The sequence below is a fragment of the Xyrauchen texanus genome, chromosome 1 (assembly GCF_025860055.1).
Source record: "Xyrauchen texanus isolate HMW12.3.18 chromosome 1, RBS_HiC_50CHRs, whole genome shotgun sequence".
Taxonomy (NCBI): domain Eukaryota; kingdom Metazoa; phylum Chordata; class Actinopteri; order Cypriniformes; family Catostomidae; genus Xyrauchen; species Xyrauchen texanus.
Genome location: NC_068276.1, coordinates 31,103,226 through 31,122,443, shown reverse-complemented (window position 1 = coordinate 31,122,443; position 19,218 = coordinate 31,103,226). Strand labels below are relative to the sequence as shown.

Below are 19,218 nucleotides of genomic sequence, written 5' to 3'. Positions count from 1 at the left end.
AGGCATGAACCCAACATGTTGACTTGAGGCAGAACTACCTGACTAGTCCACTAAACTGTACACCCTATTATACAAATATTACATTTGACAGACTACGTGAGAAGCAAATTTCCAGGTTCATAGGATGACCGAACTCACTATTCTTCCATGAATTACTTGTCATCTGAAGGCATACATTTTCTTTTACAGATGTCATTCTAAGCAACAATGACCTTCCATATAGGGTTTTGTTTACTTTTAGTGCTAATACTGACACATAATTATACTGTCTGCAAATAGTCTGATAAGACAGAAGTGCAATGAGGCGGACTTCACTCCAACGAGTAGTATGAATGTGGCTTTAGTTTGCTGCGTCTGGGTTTGTTTTGTACAACAACAACAAAAAAATCAAGAGGTCCTTTCTCCATCACTTTGGTCACCAACTTGGAATTGCTGCTGTGCGTTTGTTTGTTGTGTGTGCTGCTGTGCAAGGTCCCCCTGGTTACATCTCAAAGGTTCCGTCCTTTTGCAACCAGTGTTTAGATCTCACACAGACCTGAATAGAATGGCAGAATCTAATGACAAATTGGTTGTCATTTTATTGGCATAAAAACATTTATGCATTAAACATTGTAAAATAATCCCATTTGTTAATTTCCACAGCCCTAGTTAAGACGCTTTAGAACTGCAATTTTGTTCAATGTGAAAACTGCATTTGCAATTGCAGCTCCATTTTTACTGCAGTGCAGTTGTTTTTTAACTGCACTGAACTGCAGGTAAAACATACAAACTACAGCTCTACTGCATTGATTTTAAATTGTACTACACTGAACTGCTATTATTTTGCAATGTACTGCAGCAATATCAATGTGGAATCAGATATACTTCACTGAACTGTAGTAGTAGTACTCTGACCTGGAATTGTATGCAGTGCACCATACTACACAAAACTGCACTTTTTACTACACAGATTGCAGTAATACTTTATATGTTTTACTGCAGTTAATTTTTGTTAGGGTTCCCTTTCAAATTCTTACAGTTTCGAGTAGAGGTCGACCGATATTGTTTTTTTTCAGGCCGATGCCGATCTTTTGAAATCCGGGTCGGCCGATGGCCGATTAATGCTGCCAATTTATTTTGGCCGATATTTGGCCGATATGTGCTTGTTTTTAACCTCTTATTTGAACCTTTTATTTGAAAGATAAAATGTAACACAAATAATTACTTAAGATAGACAACATTTCTCAACAAATACATTTATTGAACACTTGACCAATATGCACTTGTACACTTAAATTAAAAATGTATAATGTAAAAACATATTGTATAAATAATGTATAACAAATATATTAAATAAACAAAGCAGGTGTTACTGAACTGCTCCGAGACACGAAGGTTGAGATCCAAATGCAGCTTTAATTAAGGGGCAATCCAGACACGTAATCCAATATTCAGAGCATCCAAGAGAAGCACAGGCATAACTAGGGGTGGGTATCGTTAAGGTTTTAATGGTATTACTATCTTACCGATACTGCTTATCGATCCGGTACTTTAACGGTATTCTTAACGGTTCTTTTTGTTTTATATATATATATATATATATATATATATATATATAAAATTTTATTTCAGGAAGGTCTACTAACATTACTGTTCAGGTGTGGTCTAAAAAGAAATCTAATAAAGTAATCAGTTGTAAAATAACACTGCATAGTTTATCATAGATAGATTAATGCAGATTAATGCTTATTAATGCAGAAGTTATTCATTCAAGAGCTGTAAGTGATTTTCTCTTTGCCTTTTGTTGTTTGATTCGCAGTAATGGCTCAATCGTCAGCATGTTTATTAGGATGCTTCCCCTTTAAGATCGAGTTCAGATCTAATAAGCTGCTGATGCAGCATATTTTCTCCCCAACTATTTCTATAACTACGTTCATTTAAGACATAAACTGTGTTTAAGTGAATCTCCAAGCCGGTCGTTTTGACATATTTTCGTGTGTAGTTGATCGTTTAGACGCATGAAACCCAAAATAGCTTATACTTTGCTTGTCTCTTTGCGGTGTGTTTCGGAGCACGCGCTGCCTTGGGAACTGTATCTCTTGCGCTCTTTTTATTATTAAACGCGTCCCGCAATTTAGCAAAAGTAGCTAGACTGCATTTTACAACAATCACCGATCGTGCTGATTCTGACGTTAAGTTTGAGTTTTAGGGATAAATGTCTGTGCACCGCTGTGAAGGGAAGGAAGTTGTGCTAGACAGAATGCGGCTTATGTATAAATATTCTTTTTATAATCTTTGGAAGGCGAAATCTAAAATAAAATCAGACTAATATCACAGATCTAAACCAGGCTATGTTTGAATGTTTAGTTCTGTCACTCATTATGCTGGGCTCGTGTTGGGCTCGTTTTGTGCTCGCTGTGGCACCGCGTGAGCGAGTTCTCTCTCTCTCTCTCTCTGACTGCGAATAGCTAAATTGCATCACAGACAAATGGTTTCATATTATTATACATAGAAATGGCTGGCGAGATAAAATAACTTTCTCTTTATAGCAATAAAGATTGTATTTTCTTAATTTCTCCAGTACCGACAGCAGAACCGGTAACGTCCGAGCTTACCAAAGCCAGTCCTTCAATAGCATATACTGCGTTGGTATATTTTTATTACTTATTTATCTGCATTGAGTGACAACCCTCTCAAATATAAGACACACAAACAGAACAAATAAAAGTCTCAGATTCACTGTCTGTAATTGCAAAATTCTTGCTTACTTATTGTGACATGATAGCAACCCTTCTGCTGTGATAATGCAACTTCAACTACGCTATCAATATCCAAAGTAGCCGAACGTCATGTCAACTATCGCGTTTGTCACGTTTCTTCTTGAAGTTGGCAGTAACTTATCAAAAGTTTTTAATTAAATCTAAAGAAGTTATACAAATTTAACCCTTACTGTTTTCTCCAAGGAACTTAGCTCCTTCCTTAGGCAGTGGATGAGGTCAGCTCACTCTGCTGGAAAATGACTCTAGGGGCAGCGTGTGTCGAACACGTGTTCCACAACAACACTAGGCTGCCCACAGATGCGCCTGCCTAATAATCGGCTTGATATGCGTGGATATTGGCCGATGCTGATTATGTAAAAAATGCAAAAAATCGGCCGATTAATCGGCCGGCCAATTAATCGGTCGACCTTTAGTTTCGAGTTAACTGATTTAATCAGTGGCATAAGGAAAAACTTCTTCGCTCAAGAAGGATGAAAACAAGAAATATCTTGAGATAAACACACGTACAAGTGGCAAGTGTGGTATAAGCCGAATAATTGACTAATGGATTGTTGAATTATTAAAAATGTAATCAAGAATGAATGCTGCGTTTGTCCTGTGTACATTGAACTCATTGATCTTTCCATTTCTTTACAGGGTCTCCAAACCTGTCACCAAACCCTGTGTCTCCTGCCCACAATAACTTGGGTAATTCTTACTGATTGTGTGTGTGTGTGTGTGTGTGTGTGTGTGTGTGTGTGTGCGTGTGCATGTGTGTGTGATGAATATAATCTGTCTCTACTTTGAGTATATTTTTGAGTGTTTGTACAAATGTGTTTCCAATCTCAGTGGAAATGGATTGTTGAATGGATTGTTTTTATGTCCCCTAAACAACTTGGTCAAACACCACCCACACTAAACATTCAGAACAACATCCTGTCAGTTACCATCATAGCGAAGGAAGGCTTACAATTCCTGTCTATCAGATTGTCTATCAGATTGCACTTTTACTGACACAGCCCAGATCCCCAAGCAATTTCTCTTCCCCACAGCAGTGGTGTGTGTGTGTGTGTGTGTGTGTGTGTGTGTGTGCTGTAAGCCTGTAATTTGCTGCAGTTTTCTGTCCAAGTGATGTTGGTGTTTCCACAATTCAGCCTTTATTTCTGGGAATTAACATATGCTGTTGACATCACTGTGTCGTCAGTTTCAGCCCCCATGCTCTTTGGGTGTTCTGTATCCCCACCCATTTGTTTGTTTTTCTTTGCCTGACTTTTTCCCTTTTTCTTTCTATTTCTTTCTGTCTATTTTGCCTCTTGGATTCTCTTCTTCCATTGTTCTTTTTTCACAGTCTCTCTCTCCCTGTTTCTCAGATCTACAGCCAGTGACGTACTGTGAACCAGCATTCTGGTGCTCGATTTCATACTATGAGCTAAACCAGAGAGTCGGTGAAACTTTCCATGCCTCTCAGCCCTCTTTAACAGTAGACGGCTTCACAGACCCGTCCAACTCTGAGCGCTTCTGCCTGGGCCTGCTGTCCAACGTCAACCGCAATGCTGCTGTGGAGCTCACGCGCAGACACATTGGTACACACACCATCTGCCTCAGTCACTCATTCATAAGACAACAATAGTGAAAGGTCATACTGTTTTCTGTCTTTCATCTCAAATTGTACAATTTTGTGTGAAACTGTGCTGATATTATCTATTATAGTTTTAAAGTAATATTTTCTGTTACTTTAGGACTGAATGGAATTATTCAGCAAACTGATTTAGGTAGTTTGTTTAAAGCTGCACCACACAATTTTGTGCTCTCTAGCGACATCTGTGGTTGCAACTTAAAATTGCAAGCAAATAGCGGAAGTACACTTTATGTCAGTCGTGTTTTTGCACTGCCCTACTGGCAGATGAATCTCATGATTAAATTCACGATTGAACATATAAAACTGAAATATTACTTGCGTTGATGAAGATGAAAAACACTCTTATTTACATATTTTGAATTAATTAATTTTACACTTATCGTGCTTTTCTGACATTACACTCAAAGCGAAGAGTGGACTCAGAGACTCTCCTCAACCACAACCAGTTACCATTATATTTTAATATGATTATTCAAGAGTTTTATCTATTATTTATGTGTGTATGGTACTACACATTTTAGTTTAAGAAGTGAAACTTGTTATATGGCTGATACTGTTGTGTAGGTAAGTGAGGACCCAAAAGCAAATTAACAAAAGGAGTCTTTTAATGTAGGTTCAAGTTGCCAATAATGAAAAACATAAATCTCTCCTTGAGAGAATAAAAGTGAACATAAACAACCCGCAGAGTGGGCGATGCAAAAAACAGAAAACTTCTTAATACGCTGAGAGGCGAAACAATGTAGCAGCCGAGGGTAGCAGTGAGCAGCAACTGGTTGTAGGTCTCCCCCAGGGTTGACAAGGGTCGAGGAAGCAATAGTGGTAGTCCGCTTCTCTCGCAGCGCCAGGCGAGCTGGACAGAATACAAATAACGGGTGTTAGGAGTGAACAGGTAGTTATGTGAGGCAGATGCCTACAGGACAGGACTGGACAGCGACAAACCGGACAGAGCATGTATTCCTAGGAGAGAGAAACTCAAGTGAAAATTCGACAAAGGAAGCAGCGAAAACAGAGAAAGAAGTAGAGAAGACAATCAGAGGAAAACGGGAACAGGTGGGAAGAGAATTAGCGGAGTATTCAGGGAAGATAGGGAACAGCTGGAGAAGGAGAGAAGAGGGAAAGGAGAGGTAACGAAAGAGGGCAGCAGAGGGTGACAGAGTAAAGAGAAAGAACAGGGACAAGACATACCATGACAAAACATAACACGACATAACAGATACGAGTTCAATGGAAGACTTTATTATATTGTACAGCCTCACTTGATAATGCAAGAGAAGTAGGCAATGCACACAATAACACCGTAAACTAAAAACATAAAGAGAGGATTCAATCATGATGGGGATAAAAACGTGGAAATAATATGCTTAAAAATGCAATATTAGAATTACAAGATGTCAATTTCAGAAGTTACATATATTAGTAAACACATCACAGTAACCTCCCCTGACAATGTAGATACATTTCAGTCAGTTAACAATTGAGATATTAGATTAATAAAATCGTGACAACAACCGTACCAGAAAACATTTCCGTGCATTATAGCAGGTAAACAACTTCGGCAAAACAAATAACATATAAACAGCCATCCAGACTGCTGCGTTGCTGTCCTGAACTGTGTGTGTGAGTGACTGACTGAACAGAACTGAATAGCGTCCCCAGCCGGAACACGTGACAGACGGTATTTATTTTTTGTGTGACGTAATGACTCAAGGATGAGCCAGCGATTTCTCGCCAAATCCGACCCGACAGTTAACTTGTAACTAAAAAATGTTACATAGTGCAGCTTTAGAAAATCAAGTAGTGATTTAACAGTTTTTTATTGATTCTTATTATATAAAATAAAATAAATTGCAACATAATGTACCTGAACAGAATAAAACAATTATCCCCTTTTAACACCCAATCCCAAACCCCACCCCAACCCTCAACAACATTCTGTGGTCAAGCCTGAGTCACACATGTATATACACACAAAATAAAAAATAATAAAACAAAATAAAAATCTACAAATAAAGAAAGAAAAGGAGAAACGCAAAATTCCACAAAGGATACGATTTACAATATTTACCACAAACATATTTCTCTCCACATGGTCTTCACTGAGATCCCTCTTGAAGGGTTAAGTATTTGTCCCATTTTTTTCAAGTCCGTCAAGCTGTTTATAAGAATGCTGAATGCATTCTTGAAATGAGGGTGAGCCTTTTCACATCCATCCTCTAAGAATAATCTGTTTGCCAATCATTAAGCTTGTTTGGACCCAGTTTTTCTATATATTTGTCACCTACTATAAGTACCGCCCCATCGCCCAATATACATATTCTAGGGCAGAATGAAATTTGAGTATCTAGTGCCTCACAGAATAAATTCTGGACTCTTACCCAGAATTCTTTAATTTTAGTGCAGAACCACAGAGCATGAGCTTTGCCTCCATCCTCCAACTGACATCACCGGCGGGTAGGTGTGTCTTTTAAACCAAGCCTAAACAATCTAGAGGGAGTCCAGTAGAAACAATGCAAAATCTTAAACTGAATAAGGCATACCCTTGCATCCCTAAACATAGTTCTAACCTTTTTTTAAATACTTTCAATACCAAGTTCAAATCTCTTTCCCGTAACTTCTTAAGAGCTATTAAGGCTCAATCACCCAGACTCTGAATCAACAAGTAATACACTGACGCTTCATGACCCTTTCTGAGCACCATACAAAGTAGGGATGCACCAATCTGATATCTGGATAGGTATCGGTTGTGATACTGAAGATTTAAATGGATCGGGTATCGGCCTGACGAGCCCAATCCAAACTGTGTGAGTCATGTTCTTTACTGTCCAGCTCCAAAAGTGACATAAAAGAACCATTAAAACATCATTAAACAGTTCATATGACACATGCGATGCATTTTTACCAGAATTTGAATAAGAAGCCAATTAAACTACTGTGAACTTGCCTAAAAATATACATACAAGACATCCTGGAGAGTTTAGAATGTTAAAATAAAAGCGTGAATGTTTAAAAAGTGCACAAATTTAATATATTACTGTTTTATTTAAAATTAAAAGACAATAATAATAATATTAATAACAATTTATTGTTGTTATTATTATTATTGTTGTCATCATTAGTATTTTTTACAATTTATAACAATATTTAAGTTAAATGGGTTCCAAAAAATTACTGTGTGAATGAAAAGTTGACTGATCAAAACAAGAGATCTGAATCCTTTAAAGTCCAGATGCAAGTTGAAACATAAAAAAAAAAAGAAAGAAAAAACAAAAAGGAAAAAAATAAAACACTGGTTCCCCTTCTGTCACTCACTCGATGTTGTGTCCAATGAAGTAACACAAGGCGTCTTCCTGGGACGCCAAACGTACCTCTGAGCCTAAGAAAAGGCCAATGTCAAGTTGGCAGACATAAAGGGACACGGGGCAGCGAGTGCCAGTCAGAAAAGTTCACCACTGTTTCACTCACCTCTGTCAGCGAGAAGCATTGCTTTTGGATCTACGGCGCGTTTCCAGCTGGCGTTCTCTCTCTCTGCACGCTGTGCTGACTACGCCCCTGGGCACTTCGACAGCACTTTTCACTGTTAAAAGAGTGTTGTCCTCCTAAAAGTGTTTTGATTTCTCTAAAAGAGTTTGAGCTGTCCACTCACAAAAGAGCAATACACAACGGCGTTGAACGTCCTTTTCTGGACGTGTCTTTTCCAAGATGCTTTCCGCCCCTGTGTTGTTCCTAGATGCGGTCATACTGAGGTGGCGTTCGTGGATGGCTCATGTACTCATTGCGAGAACATGACCAAGGCATCGTTGCGGTCGTGGCTATCCTTCCACAAGGTGAATGCCACTTCAGCCGCCCCCCGCGTCGCTCATTATTCCCACGGGATTGAGGACGACCCGGCTGGCAATGAAGTCGATATGGGGATAACGACGGGCTCGGTTTTGCCGGTTAAATCCCCACGAACCACCCGCCCCCAACACGCTCGCTCGCTTCTGTCTGAGTTCAGGATAAGTGCAGCTCGCCTCACAGCCAGCCGGCATTCTCGCTTGAGCTCCTGGACTTGGATAATGACATCGCCGCTGCATAGGAGAGCGTCCAGGCGTCTGACGCGGAATACTAGACTGGGCTGCCGCCTTCAGGCCAGCCCACCCAGTCTGAGGCAGATGCGCAGATGGCCGACATGCTTGCCCGGGCTGCCGTGAGCGTGGGCTGGACTGGAACCCTCCGTCCTCCCCACAGCCTTCGCGGCTTGACGACTGGTACCTCGGCTCCGAGCGCCGCTCACAGCCACGCTCCCCTGGTACTGTTCTTCCCAGAAGAGCATAAAGAGCAGACAGTCAGAAAAAAGGAAGGTACCTTTTACTGCCCGTTACCGACTCCTCCGCTCGTCCACTCTCACTACCCTGGATGGCGAGCAAAAATATTACAAAGTAAATGGTGCAGCTGTAAATACCTGAAAATACCTTGCTGTGTTATATTTTCAAATGATCTTTTCATAAAGGTCACCAAGGGTAGCAACACCCTTCTCGGTCCATTCTTTTCAGCAAATGTAGGACTTGTTAATACATAATTTGGGGTTCAGTCATATAATTGAGGAAACATTTAGGAATGTATCAGAATTTAACATGTAAGAAACTTTTGTCCATACTGAATGTAAATGTGAAATAATAGGATGCATTTTTGCTTCTCTAGGCAATTTAATAGAAAGACTTTGCAGTCATGAGATTGGGCCAAGGAAAAGGGAGAGGCTCTCTCTGGTGGAAGAGACCAATGGGCCAGGTGTCTAAGATTAAAAGCATAGTAATAAAACCAAATTTGGGGGAGGCCTAAACCTCCTTTGTCAATTGGTCTATGTAACTTACTGAAATGCATCCGGAGTCGTTTACCATTCCAAATAAAATACATAATAATCTATCAAGTTGATAGTTGAATTTGGGGATACAATTAATTTTTATAGCATTGACCTTCCCAGCCATAGACAAATGTAGTGAAGCCCACTTATCAACATCGCTTAAGAATATTTTCATTAATGGGTCAAAATAACTAACTAAATCTCTCAAATTTGCTGGAAATATATACCCAATACCTTTCTTGGGCCACTGAAAGGCAACAGGTTGGAAAGCTCTGGTAGGGAAATAGCTTCCGATTTAGACCAGTTCAGCCTGTATCCTGAAAATTTGGAGAAAGAATTAATAATTCTATGGAGGGTAGGCATAGATCTTCTAGGGTCGGAGACAAATAATAATATACAGTTGAAGTCAGAAGTTTACATACACTTAGGTTGAAGTCATTGAAACTAATGTTTAACCACTCCCCAGATGTAATATTAGCAAACTATAGTTTTGGCAAGTCGTGCATGACACAAGTAATTTGTCCAATAATTGTTTACAGACAGATTGTTTCACTTTTAATTGACTATACTACAACTCCATTGGGTCAGACATTGGCATACACTAAGTTAACTGTGCCTTTAAGCAACTTGGAAAATTATTTTAAAAGCCTTTAGACAATTAGCCAATTAGCTTCTGATAGGAGGTGTATTAAATTGGAGGTGTACTTGTGTATGTATTTTAAGGCCTACCTTCAAACTCAGTGCCTCTTTTCTTGACATAATGGGAAAATCAAAAGAAATCAGCCAAGACCTCAGAAAAACAATTGTGGACCTCCACAAGTGTGGTTCATCCTTGGGAGCAATTTCAGAGCGCCTGAAGGTACCACATATATCTGTTCATTCAATAGTATACAAGTACTGTATAAACATCATGGGACCATGCAGCCATCATACCACTCAGGAAAGAGACACATTCTGTGTCCCAGAGATGAGAGTAGTTTTGTGCGAAAGTGCAAATCTTGTGGAAACATGAAGACAAGGCTGCTCAGCAAGGAAGAAGATACTGCACCAAAACCGCCATAAAAAAGCCAGACTACAGTTTGCAAGTGCATATGGGGACAAAGATCTTACTTTTTGGAGAAATGTTCTCTGATCTAATGAAATAAAATGTTTAATGTTTGGCCATAATGACCATTGTTGCCATAATTGGCCATAATGACCATTGTATTGTTACACCATCCCAACCATGAAGCAAGGGGGTGTCAGCATCTTGTTGTGGGGATGCTTTGCTACAAGAGGGACTAGTGCACTTCACAAAATAGATGGCATCATGAGGAAGGAAAATTATGTGGATATATTGAAGCAAAATCTTCAGACATCAGCCAGGAAGTTAAAGCTCGGTTGCAAATGGGTCTTCCAAATGGACAATGACCCAAATTATCCAATAGAAAATTTGTGGGCAGAACTGAAAAAGCATGTGCAAGCAAGGAGGCCTACAAACCTGACTCAGTTACACCAGTTCTGTCTGGAGGAATGGGCCAAAATTCCAGCAATTTATAGTGAGAAGCTTGTAGAAGTCCACGCAAAATATTTGACCCAAGTTAAACAATTTAAAGGCAATGCTACCAAATACTAACAAAGTTTATGTAAACTTCTGAACAAATGGGAATGTGATGAAAGAAATAAAAGATTAAATAAATCATTATCTCTGCTATTATTCTGACATTTCACATTCTTAAAATAAAGTAGTGATCCTAACTGACCTAACACAGGGAATGTTTTCTACGATTAAATGTCAGGAATTGTGAAAAACTGAGTTTAAATGTATTTGGCTGTGTATGTAAACTTCTGACTTCAACTGTATCATCTGCATAGAGTAGAAGTGTATGCACAACACCTCCTACAACAACATCAGGAAAAAAAAAATCTTATTGTGGCTGCTAATAGTTCCAGGGCAAGACAGAACAATAAAGGGGAGAGAGGACAACCTTGCCGTGTTCCTCTACCATGAGAAAGATAATCTGAAATGAATCCATTAATTTGCACTGCTGTTTACGGTTGTTTGTAAAGTTACTTAATCCATCCAATAAATGGTTTCCCAAACCCATACGTTTCCAAAATCTTAAAAAATAAAAAGATCTTTTGATCAGGGTGGAAATGTTCAGCTCCATGGATGTGATCGCTCTACCTTTTTCTGCGAGTCTCTCCATGTCGGTTGAGATTTTCATCAGTGCTGCATAAATGTTTGAGATATCCTGAGCTACGTCATGATGTTCGCTGCCACTAAGCACAACCTCTGCCATCTTGGTCTTGCGAGGCATCAGACGCGTGAGAATGTAAGTGCTTTTTAATGCCCCACAGGCTGACGATTTCAAATGTTTCTATATCCTGCACTCCCAGCACAGTTTAGCTAACAAAACTATTTCAGTTCTCACTGGTTAATATTGCTTAAAAGGATAATTATAGCAAAGTTTAAGCGGATCAACCCTTGCATAGTGTCACTTTATGTGACTGCAAGTAGTTCATTATTAAAAAATAGATATTCCACACTTGCCATTTTTTTAAAGCATTTACAATTTTGTTTTTCATTTGTACACTTTTGTCTCATTTATACACTTGTGACAACCTTGGTTTTTGCAGGCCGAGGTGTGCGCTTGTACTACATTGGAGGGGAAGTGTTTGCAGAGTGTCTAAGTGACAGCGCCATCTTTGTCCAGAGCCCCAACTGTAATCAGCGTTATGGCTGGCACCCTGCCACTGTCTGCAAGATCCCACCAGGTAAGCGACTCTTACCCTAAAGGAGATCCTTACCCCAAGAGTTGATGCATGCCGTTTAGCTGAACTCAGTTTTTAGCTGGTTGAATTTGATGTCATGATGCTTCATTCAAACCACTTTATGTCCACCCAGGCTGTAATCTGAAGATTTTTAATAATCAGGAGTTCGCAGCTCTATTGGCCCAGTCTGTGAATCAGGGCTTTGAAGCCGTGTATCAGCTCACCCGCATGTGCACCATTCGCATGAGCTTCGTGAAGGGCTGGGGAGCCGAGTACAGGTACAGTTACTGCCATCAATTCACTCCCTTCAAATCTCTTTTTTCATCTCACTTGGAATGTAGCCTTGTTTTGACTCACTCAGAGTTTTGTGTCACTTGTGAAGTGGTGTTACCCAAAACCACAGAAGCCACTGTGCTTCCTGTTAAACCCTGATTAAGACATGCAACAATAAGACTTTATGTGTGGAAACTGGATCATGAGTACCGACTGACTAAAAAAAGTACAAATGCTTCTTTTGTTTGGTTAACCTTTTTTACGTTTACTTCACATTTATTGTAATGCCTTATTAATATTATGAACAAAATAGTTGTGATTTGAATGTAATACACTATAACAGTAGCTTTGAAACAATTTTAATATTTAAAACATTTAATATGTGCCTACAGCACCATATAAGATCATGACAGGGTCTGACAGGCTATGGTAACTGTTCTGCCCAGTCTGGCATGCATTGGCTCTGATGTAGCAAGACAAGATGATGTCCACCAGCTTAGCTTGTCATTTGTATAAACTGTTAGGTCTGCACTGGCAAATCATGCCACACCAAGCAAACTCACATATGCTGTACTTGGAGAAGTGTCAGAGTTTCCTGGTCTCTCTCTCTCTCTCTCTCTCTCTCTCTCTCTCCCTGTCTTGCTCTGTTGAGTAACTTCATTGTGGAACCAATACCCTAATCAGAAGCAGTTGTCGGCTTTGACCAGGAACATCCATAGAGAAAGCATGAGAAGAGAGAGTGGGAAAGATTGAGACTGGTGTGGAGAGAGTGAGACTATGGTTTCCAGACAGCTTGGCCTGGGGAGACACAATCTGAGCCGTGTCAGATTTCAGCAGACACCCACTCTCTCTCTCTCTCTCTCTCTCTCTCTCTCTCACGCCTCTCCGCATCTCCCCACTTCCAGCTCCCCCTTCTCTAAGAGCTTAAACAAGCTCTCCTTTTTGCCATTTAACCTGTTGATATGCATTTCCCCACATGTGGTGGTGACATCACTCTGCGTAAATTTAGTATATAATTTACCGTCTATAAATGTAAAGAGTGTTAACAAATTATACATACAAAGGTCTAAGGGTTCAACATTGATATCCGATCTCGTATTCATGATAGCAATGCTCCAGAAACAGGGACTTCATACCTTTTTTATGAAAACACGATTGCCAGATGAATCCAATTAGCCACCTCGGGTCAATTGTCCATGACAAGCATTCATTGAAGAACATCCAATAGCACTTTTTGTCCATAAAAGTGATCAATCTTAGAAATATTGATATATTGATATATTCTCCATTGTTTACATGAGATCTTGCCTGAAAGAATTGTCTTTCGTCATCGTTCTTCAACAAACTATGCAATCTGAGCAGCATTCATGTTGTAAAACAGAATATTATCTTATATATTAGAGTCTCATAAACAAAACGTCTATTTTTAAAAATGGGGCGTAGTTTTAATTCAGAATAGCCATAGAGTGCGGTCAGATTTTGTGTCATCTTGAAAGGCAGAGCCTTAATTTTATCCTGTAAACCGGCAGCGATTTTCAGAGAAAACAGCTTACAGGAACCTCATTTTTTGATAGATCATCTTCAAATTTGAAATGTAACTAATTTAGACTTGTGGCTTTGAGAACATTGTATTTCTGGGTTGTCTTTGCACGTTTATTATTGTTTTTTGTAGATTATAAAAACATGTTCAGCAAAAACTTCAGCCTCTCTAACTTTAAAAAATAACAACATATATTAATTCTGAAACTTGGGAAATAAAGCCCAAAGTGTCTTTCAAAAGATACTACAACTGTGTCCATACTCCAAAGGGTCCAGTAAATACTAATATTTAAGTTCATGTATGTCATTTTCATGGTTTGTGCTCAAAAAGGGGGTGCGTATCAAAAATGGCACATTTAAACTGTTTATTATGATTGTACACTTTATTAATACCAGAGAAGATATTACCATCAAGTCAGCAAACATCATGACGTAGGACAGCACAGTGCCAGTGTCTGAGCTCAATGTCATGATCTGCCCCAGGTTCCTTGGTCAATAACTAAACTAGACTTCAGAATCAACCTCTTCCCAATTTAACTTGTAAGCATAAATTATGCATCCACCATTGTTTCTCCAAAAACCTTACATACTGAAGTTGCATTCAGTAAAATGTAGGTTTATGCTGCGCTTACACTTAGCAGAGTAGATGCAGCATCACACATATGCTCTCAGTTACCGATGTCATTGTAAAAATTATTAATTTATTCCACGAGTGAAAGTGTCCAATTACATGGGATTATTGAAATGAAGTAACAATGGTCAGACTGGGCCTGTACTCATAAATGTGTGCCCAGTCCATTTGTAAAATAAAGCAAGTTTTTCTGTAAGACTGATATGACTAGAATCTTCATCTCATGTGAGTTTACATAATTCTATACATATATTTCAAAATTATTTTACATTTTTTTTGTTTATAAATTTAGTAATCTGAAGAAAGAAATTGTTTGTGCACCTTCAAATATTTAATTTCACAGTATGTGACTGGATAAGGTTAATCCTGAATTTAGGAAGAGCCTTTTTCTTTCATATTTTCACTTCCTTTTTTTTATGCCAATTTTCTCTACTTCCACTACTTTTTTCTCTCTCTGGCCAACTTTGAGGCTGTGGTATGTGCCTATGCTCTATTTCTGTCCTTGTGAACTGTCTGGGACCTGTTAATAGACAGCTGAGACATTCACTGAGAAAATTGTCAGAGAGCGGGAGGCACAGTAAAACAATCAAAAAGGGAAGGTGTTTGAAACTAACAACAACGTGCAGCCACGTCATTGTTTTATAAAGCTGTAATGAATATATATTTAAAGTGAAAAAGAACTAGGAAGTAAATGTAAAAAAAAAAAATTGAATGACTCTTCCAGTGCTTAAGTTACTAACTCAGGTAGGAGGAGGACTGAGATTTTACACACATCCGTGTGTGTGGGTTGAAAGATTAGTGGAGCTTTCAGTGAGGAGTGGAACATGAACAGTGTGAGGTGTCATGAACAAGTGTTCCAGGGAAGAGCCTATTCAGTGTGTGTGTGTGTGTGTGTGTGTGTGTGCATACATCCAACGGGGACTGAGATGGGGGCGTTGTGTAAGCATTGTGGAATGTAAGATAATTGTGTTTGGCAGTAAGTACCATCCCTGTGAGGGACTTGAACTGTGCTCATATCCAGACAAATCGGCAGACTCCAGAACTGGCCTAAACTGTCTGTCTGCCATTTACAGTAAAGTATGTTAGTGGATGATTTATGAATTGTATAAATTATACAATTATTAATTATAAGAAAATCTATAGATAATTGGTATGAAAAATCCCTAATATTATTATTTTTTTTACATGTTTGCCACACAAACAAATATACATTGGTCATTGCATTAGATAACAACATACTTAACAAAGCAGCACTTATTTTAAAGAAAGATAGCACAAATACTTTCAAGGGCAAAATTTCACGAAAATAATTTTGTTAGGTTTTAAATGATAAAAAAAAAAAAAAACATATTGCTCAAAATAAAAACACAAAAAGTAGTTGGGCACTTTCTGGTTGTCAAACATGTCCATTGTTGGAAATTTGAGGAACTACTGTACTCCTGTGGTTATTCTGCAAGGGCACCTGGGTGGTAATTTACTTATACGTTCACTAAACTTAAGTTTCAGACCAGTTGGTTAAAAGTGAAGCAAAGCTTTGACATGTTTATTCTTCATATTAAGCCAGAAAAGGTCAGTCTGTGACATACATAAGTGTGACATCTTTTCACTATATGAATTATCAGGACCGAGTTAATCAAACTTGAACTTTGGTGTGCTGCAAAAAGACAACTTCTACAAATATGCTTGAATTTCTGCTCTCCCATGTTTGCATGAATATTAATGGAAGTGAGTGGAATACAAAGTGAAAAAGAAGTTAAGTGAGTTATGAGGAAAATGCATCATATGCTTGCAGATGCCACGTGGGGGGGGGGGGGGCTACTTCTTTTCTTACCTCTTGCTTTCTATTTATCTCTCTCCTTTGTACACTGTCAGGCGGCAGACAGTGACTAGCACCCCCTGCTGGATAGAACTGCACCTGAACGGACCTCTGCAGTGGCTGGACAAAGTGCTCACTCAAATGGGCTCCCCCTCCATCCGTTGCTCCAGTGTGTCATAGGAAAAGCTCTCTCTGTACAAACAAGTAAAAAGTTCCTTCAGGAGTCAAAGGCTGAAGACCTTTATACCAACCTGCCAATTGGGTCCTTCTTTCACAGACTCAGTAGCACTTTCACATGTGTTTGTCTCACGTTGGAGGAGTCTATCACAATATGTGCATATATTCATTTTTGTTTTATAATGGTATCGTTTGCATATTTTTTTTTGTTTTTATAAAATGTTGCCATTTGTTATATATTTTGTTATATACAGTAGCATGTGTACATGTATGTAAGATCTCCTCTCTCTCTCATCTTACGTGATGCTGTTGTTAGGTACATGTTTACCATAACATGCATATTAGATGCTTGATTATTTTTAGAAAATAAAAGTGCTTTTTTTCTAAAGTAAAGACATGAAGCTTTTAAAATCCCTGTTAAACTGTCTGAATTTTCCTCTTTGTTTTGGTTTTATCAAAATAATGGAAACTTGGCCCTTGTCATATATGTTAAGTAGTACATATCAATATGACTCAGTGCTTCTCCTTCCTAATGAGAATCAAAATGAATGTCTTTTATACCCGGTGTCTAACCTGGCACAACTCTGTAAAGCCTTTAATGGTAACAATGTATGCAAACACTTAAGCCCAAATTACTTTTAGTCAATCACCCATTACATTATTGTGTGATGATAACACCTCTCTACAATTCTCTGCACAGGCTACAAAATGGCAAACAATGTCATCTTCATATGTGCACATGATGGATTATGTTATCTTGTGTTTTATATGCTAATATCTCTTATGTTTGATGAAATGTTAGGGGCTTTTGTCATTGTTCAGATGTTGAGCTGAGAGCCTCAATTTCCTCCTACAGCAGAGTTCCATTTGTACTGTTTATGTATCTCATAATGGACCCATGCTAAGCGTGTGTCTATAAGTATGTGTGCAGGTTGTGTGGGAGCCGTCCTCTGTGCGTGTGTGCGTATATGTTGGTTTCTGTAGTATCCGCTCTAGAGTTGATTTCAGTTTTGTCTATAGTGAAACAGATGTGTCTCTCTGAGCTGTCCTCACAGATTCAGTGGAGTTCTGTATGTTTGGAGTGAATGAATGTGAAATTAAAACTGAGTTTAAGGATTTGTAACATTTGCATGTGGTTGGAGCTGTCATTGTTCTCCGGTCAGGAACTCTTCAAGCTCTGGAGATTGAGTGATATTGTTTGCAACTGTTCTACATCACTTTATCAGCTTTGGAAAAGAAATTCCTTTTGGAAGTTTTGGTGGATTTTACCAAAAAATTAAAAAAACATCTTCAGTGGGCATTACATAGTTAACAATTCAGATCCTATAATGTTGGCATTAAATGTTTTTTGATATTGTGCAGAGTTTTAAAGGTTCATTACAAAAAGACGTAGATCAGCTGTGTGCCTTTGCATCAACTCTCATAACACAGATTCTGTACATAGTATATTAGAGAATTCTACACAGGCAGGCAGTTATGCATATTGTTTAGTAAATCGGTCGTCCGATGTTGGATTACTCAGAGTTGTGATCTTTTCTCAGCTGAACTTGTAAATATGCCTGATATATTGATGACGCATGCCTGTTTACTGAAACTCATGCCATTTGTACTGTAGACTTTATTTTGCTACCAAATATTTTTTCAGAACAGGGACGGGGAAAGTAAATGCTCTTACCTCCACTTTTGTAATCACTGAGGAGGGGAGGTGGTACTGCTGGCAGATCTTTGTAAGGCTATCCCTGTATTTTTATATGTCAGATGCTCATAGGATATGGAGAGGGGCTTTAAGAATGGAAATGTTTTATCATAATGAGCTTCGTAAAATCCAGGTCCTATTCAGTCCTTTTTAAAGTGCTTGCAATGAGGAACAAGCACTTTGCATGCCTTTTTTAAATCTAAAAGGTGTTGTAATGTGTTGTAGAGGAATAATGAAGTTCAGAATATCAGTTAGGTGCATCACAGACATTAGAAAAAATGTATGATATCTGTGCGCATAAATGTCCATAAGGACTGTTGTGTGATTTAAATGCTCTGAGACTTTACTTTGGTAACGTCAGCATGATATTATTGAATGACTAGGATTCCTCGAAATGTATTTATAACATCTTTGTGTCATCTGGCAAGGACAACATAGAAGGTACTGATTTTAGTCAGGAAATGATTTATTGTCCATCTAAGCAAACAGATGTTTCCTTTGAGAGGAAAAATCAAATCTTATTTTCTCAACAAATTGTTGAGGATATTTTAAGTAATGTGCATTTATTGTGCTTGTGTTAACATTTCCCATTCAGTGACTTTGTGGCTTAGTGGTGATTGTTGTGCTTGACATTTCTTAGATTTCTTCTTTGTATAATTATCTTTATTGTTTCTCTCCATCCTTAAAGTTTGTCAAGAGAAAAAAAAAGCATTATTTGCTATTGTTGTACTATTAATAAATATGTTAAAGAAAAATGTGTTGTTCTTCTGAAATGAAAAACTATTATTAATATTGGTCTGATTTTGCAGTCATTTATTTAGTTATTTATTTTTTACAAATGTCCTACTTCATGACAATGTTGTGTGTGGTTCCTGACAATGTGCATTAGTGATAACCCAACCCTGGCCAGTGACCGTGTGCACACTCCTTCCCTGCTGAACCTCACCTACACACCTAAATGTCTGTCAGTGTTATTAGTGAAGTGACTTGCTTACGCTGAAGTATTCCAGGTGTGTGTGGCAACTTGATGTATTAATGGATCACCTGGTGCATTTTCAATTGGATAAATGATGTACTGACACAAAACCCTGTTGATCCTCCACCATTGTCATCGT

At 38.5% G+C, this 19,218-nt stretch overlaps 1 protein-coding gene across 1 annotated transcript in view; it reads left to right on the top strand.

Moving 5' to 3' along the window:
* Positions 1 to 18,851, top strand: part of smad3a (SMAD family member 3a) — a 62,975-nt gene extending 44,124 nt beyond the window's left edge. Inside the window, exons 5-9 of the mRNA XM_052127929.1 lie at positions 3,396 to 3,446; positions 4,109 to 4,321; positions 11,837 to 11,974; positions 12,105 to 12,249; positions 16,287 to 18,851. Coding sequence (XP_051983889.1) covers positions 3,396 to 3,446; positions 4,109 to 4,321; positions 11,837 to 11,974; positions 12,105 to 12,249; positions 16,287 to 16,410 — 671 coding nt within the window. The 3' untranslated portion in view covers positions 16,411 to 18,851. The remainder of the gene's footprint in view (positions 1 to 3,395; positions 3,447 to 4,108; positions 4,322 to 11,836; positions 11,975 to 12,104; positions 12,250 to 16,286) is intronic.
* The last annotated feature ends 367 nt before the right edge of the window (positions 18,852 to 19,218 follow it).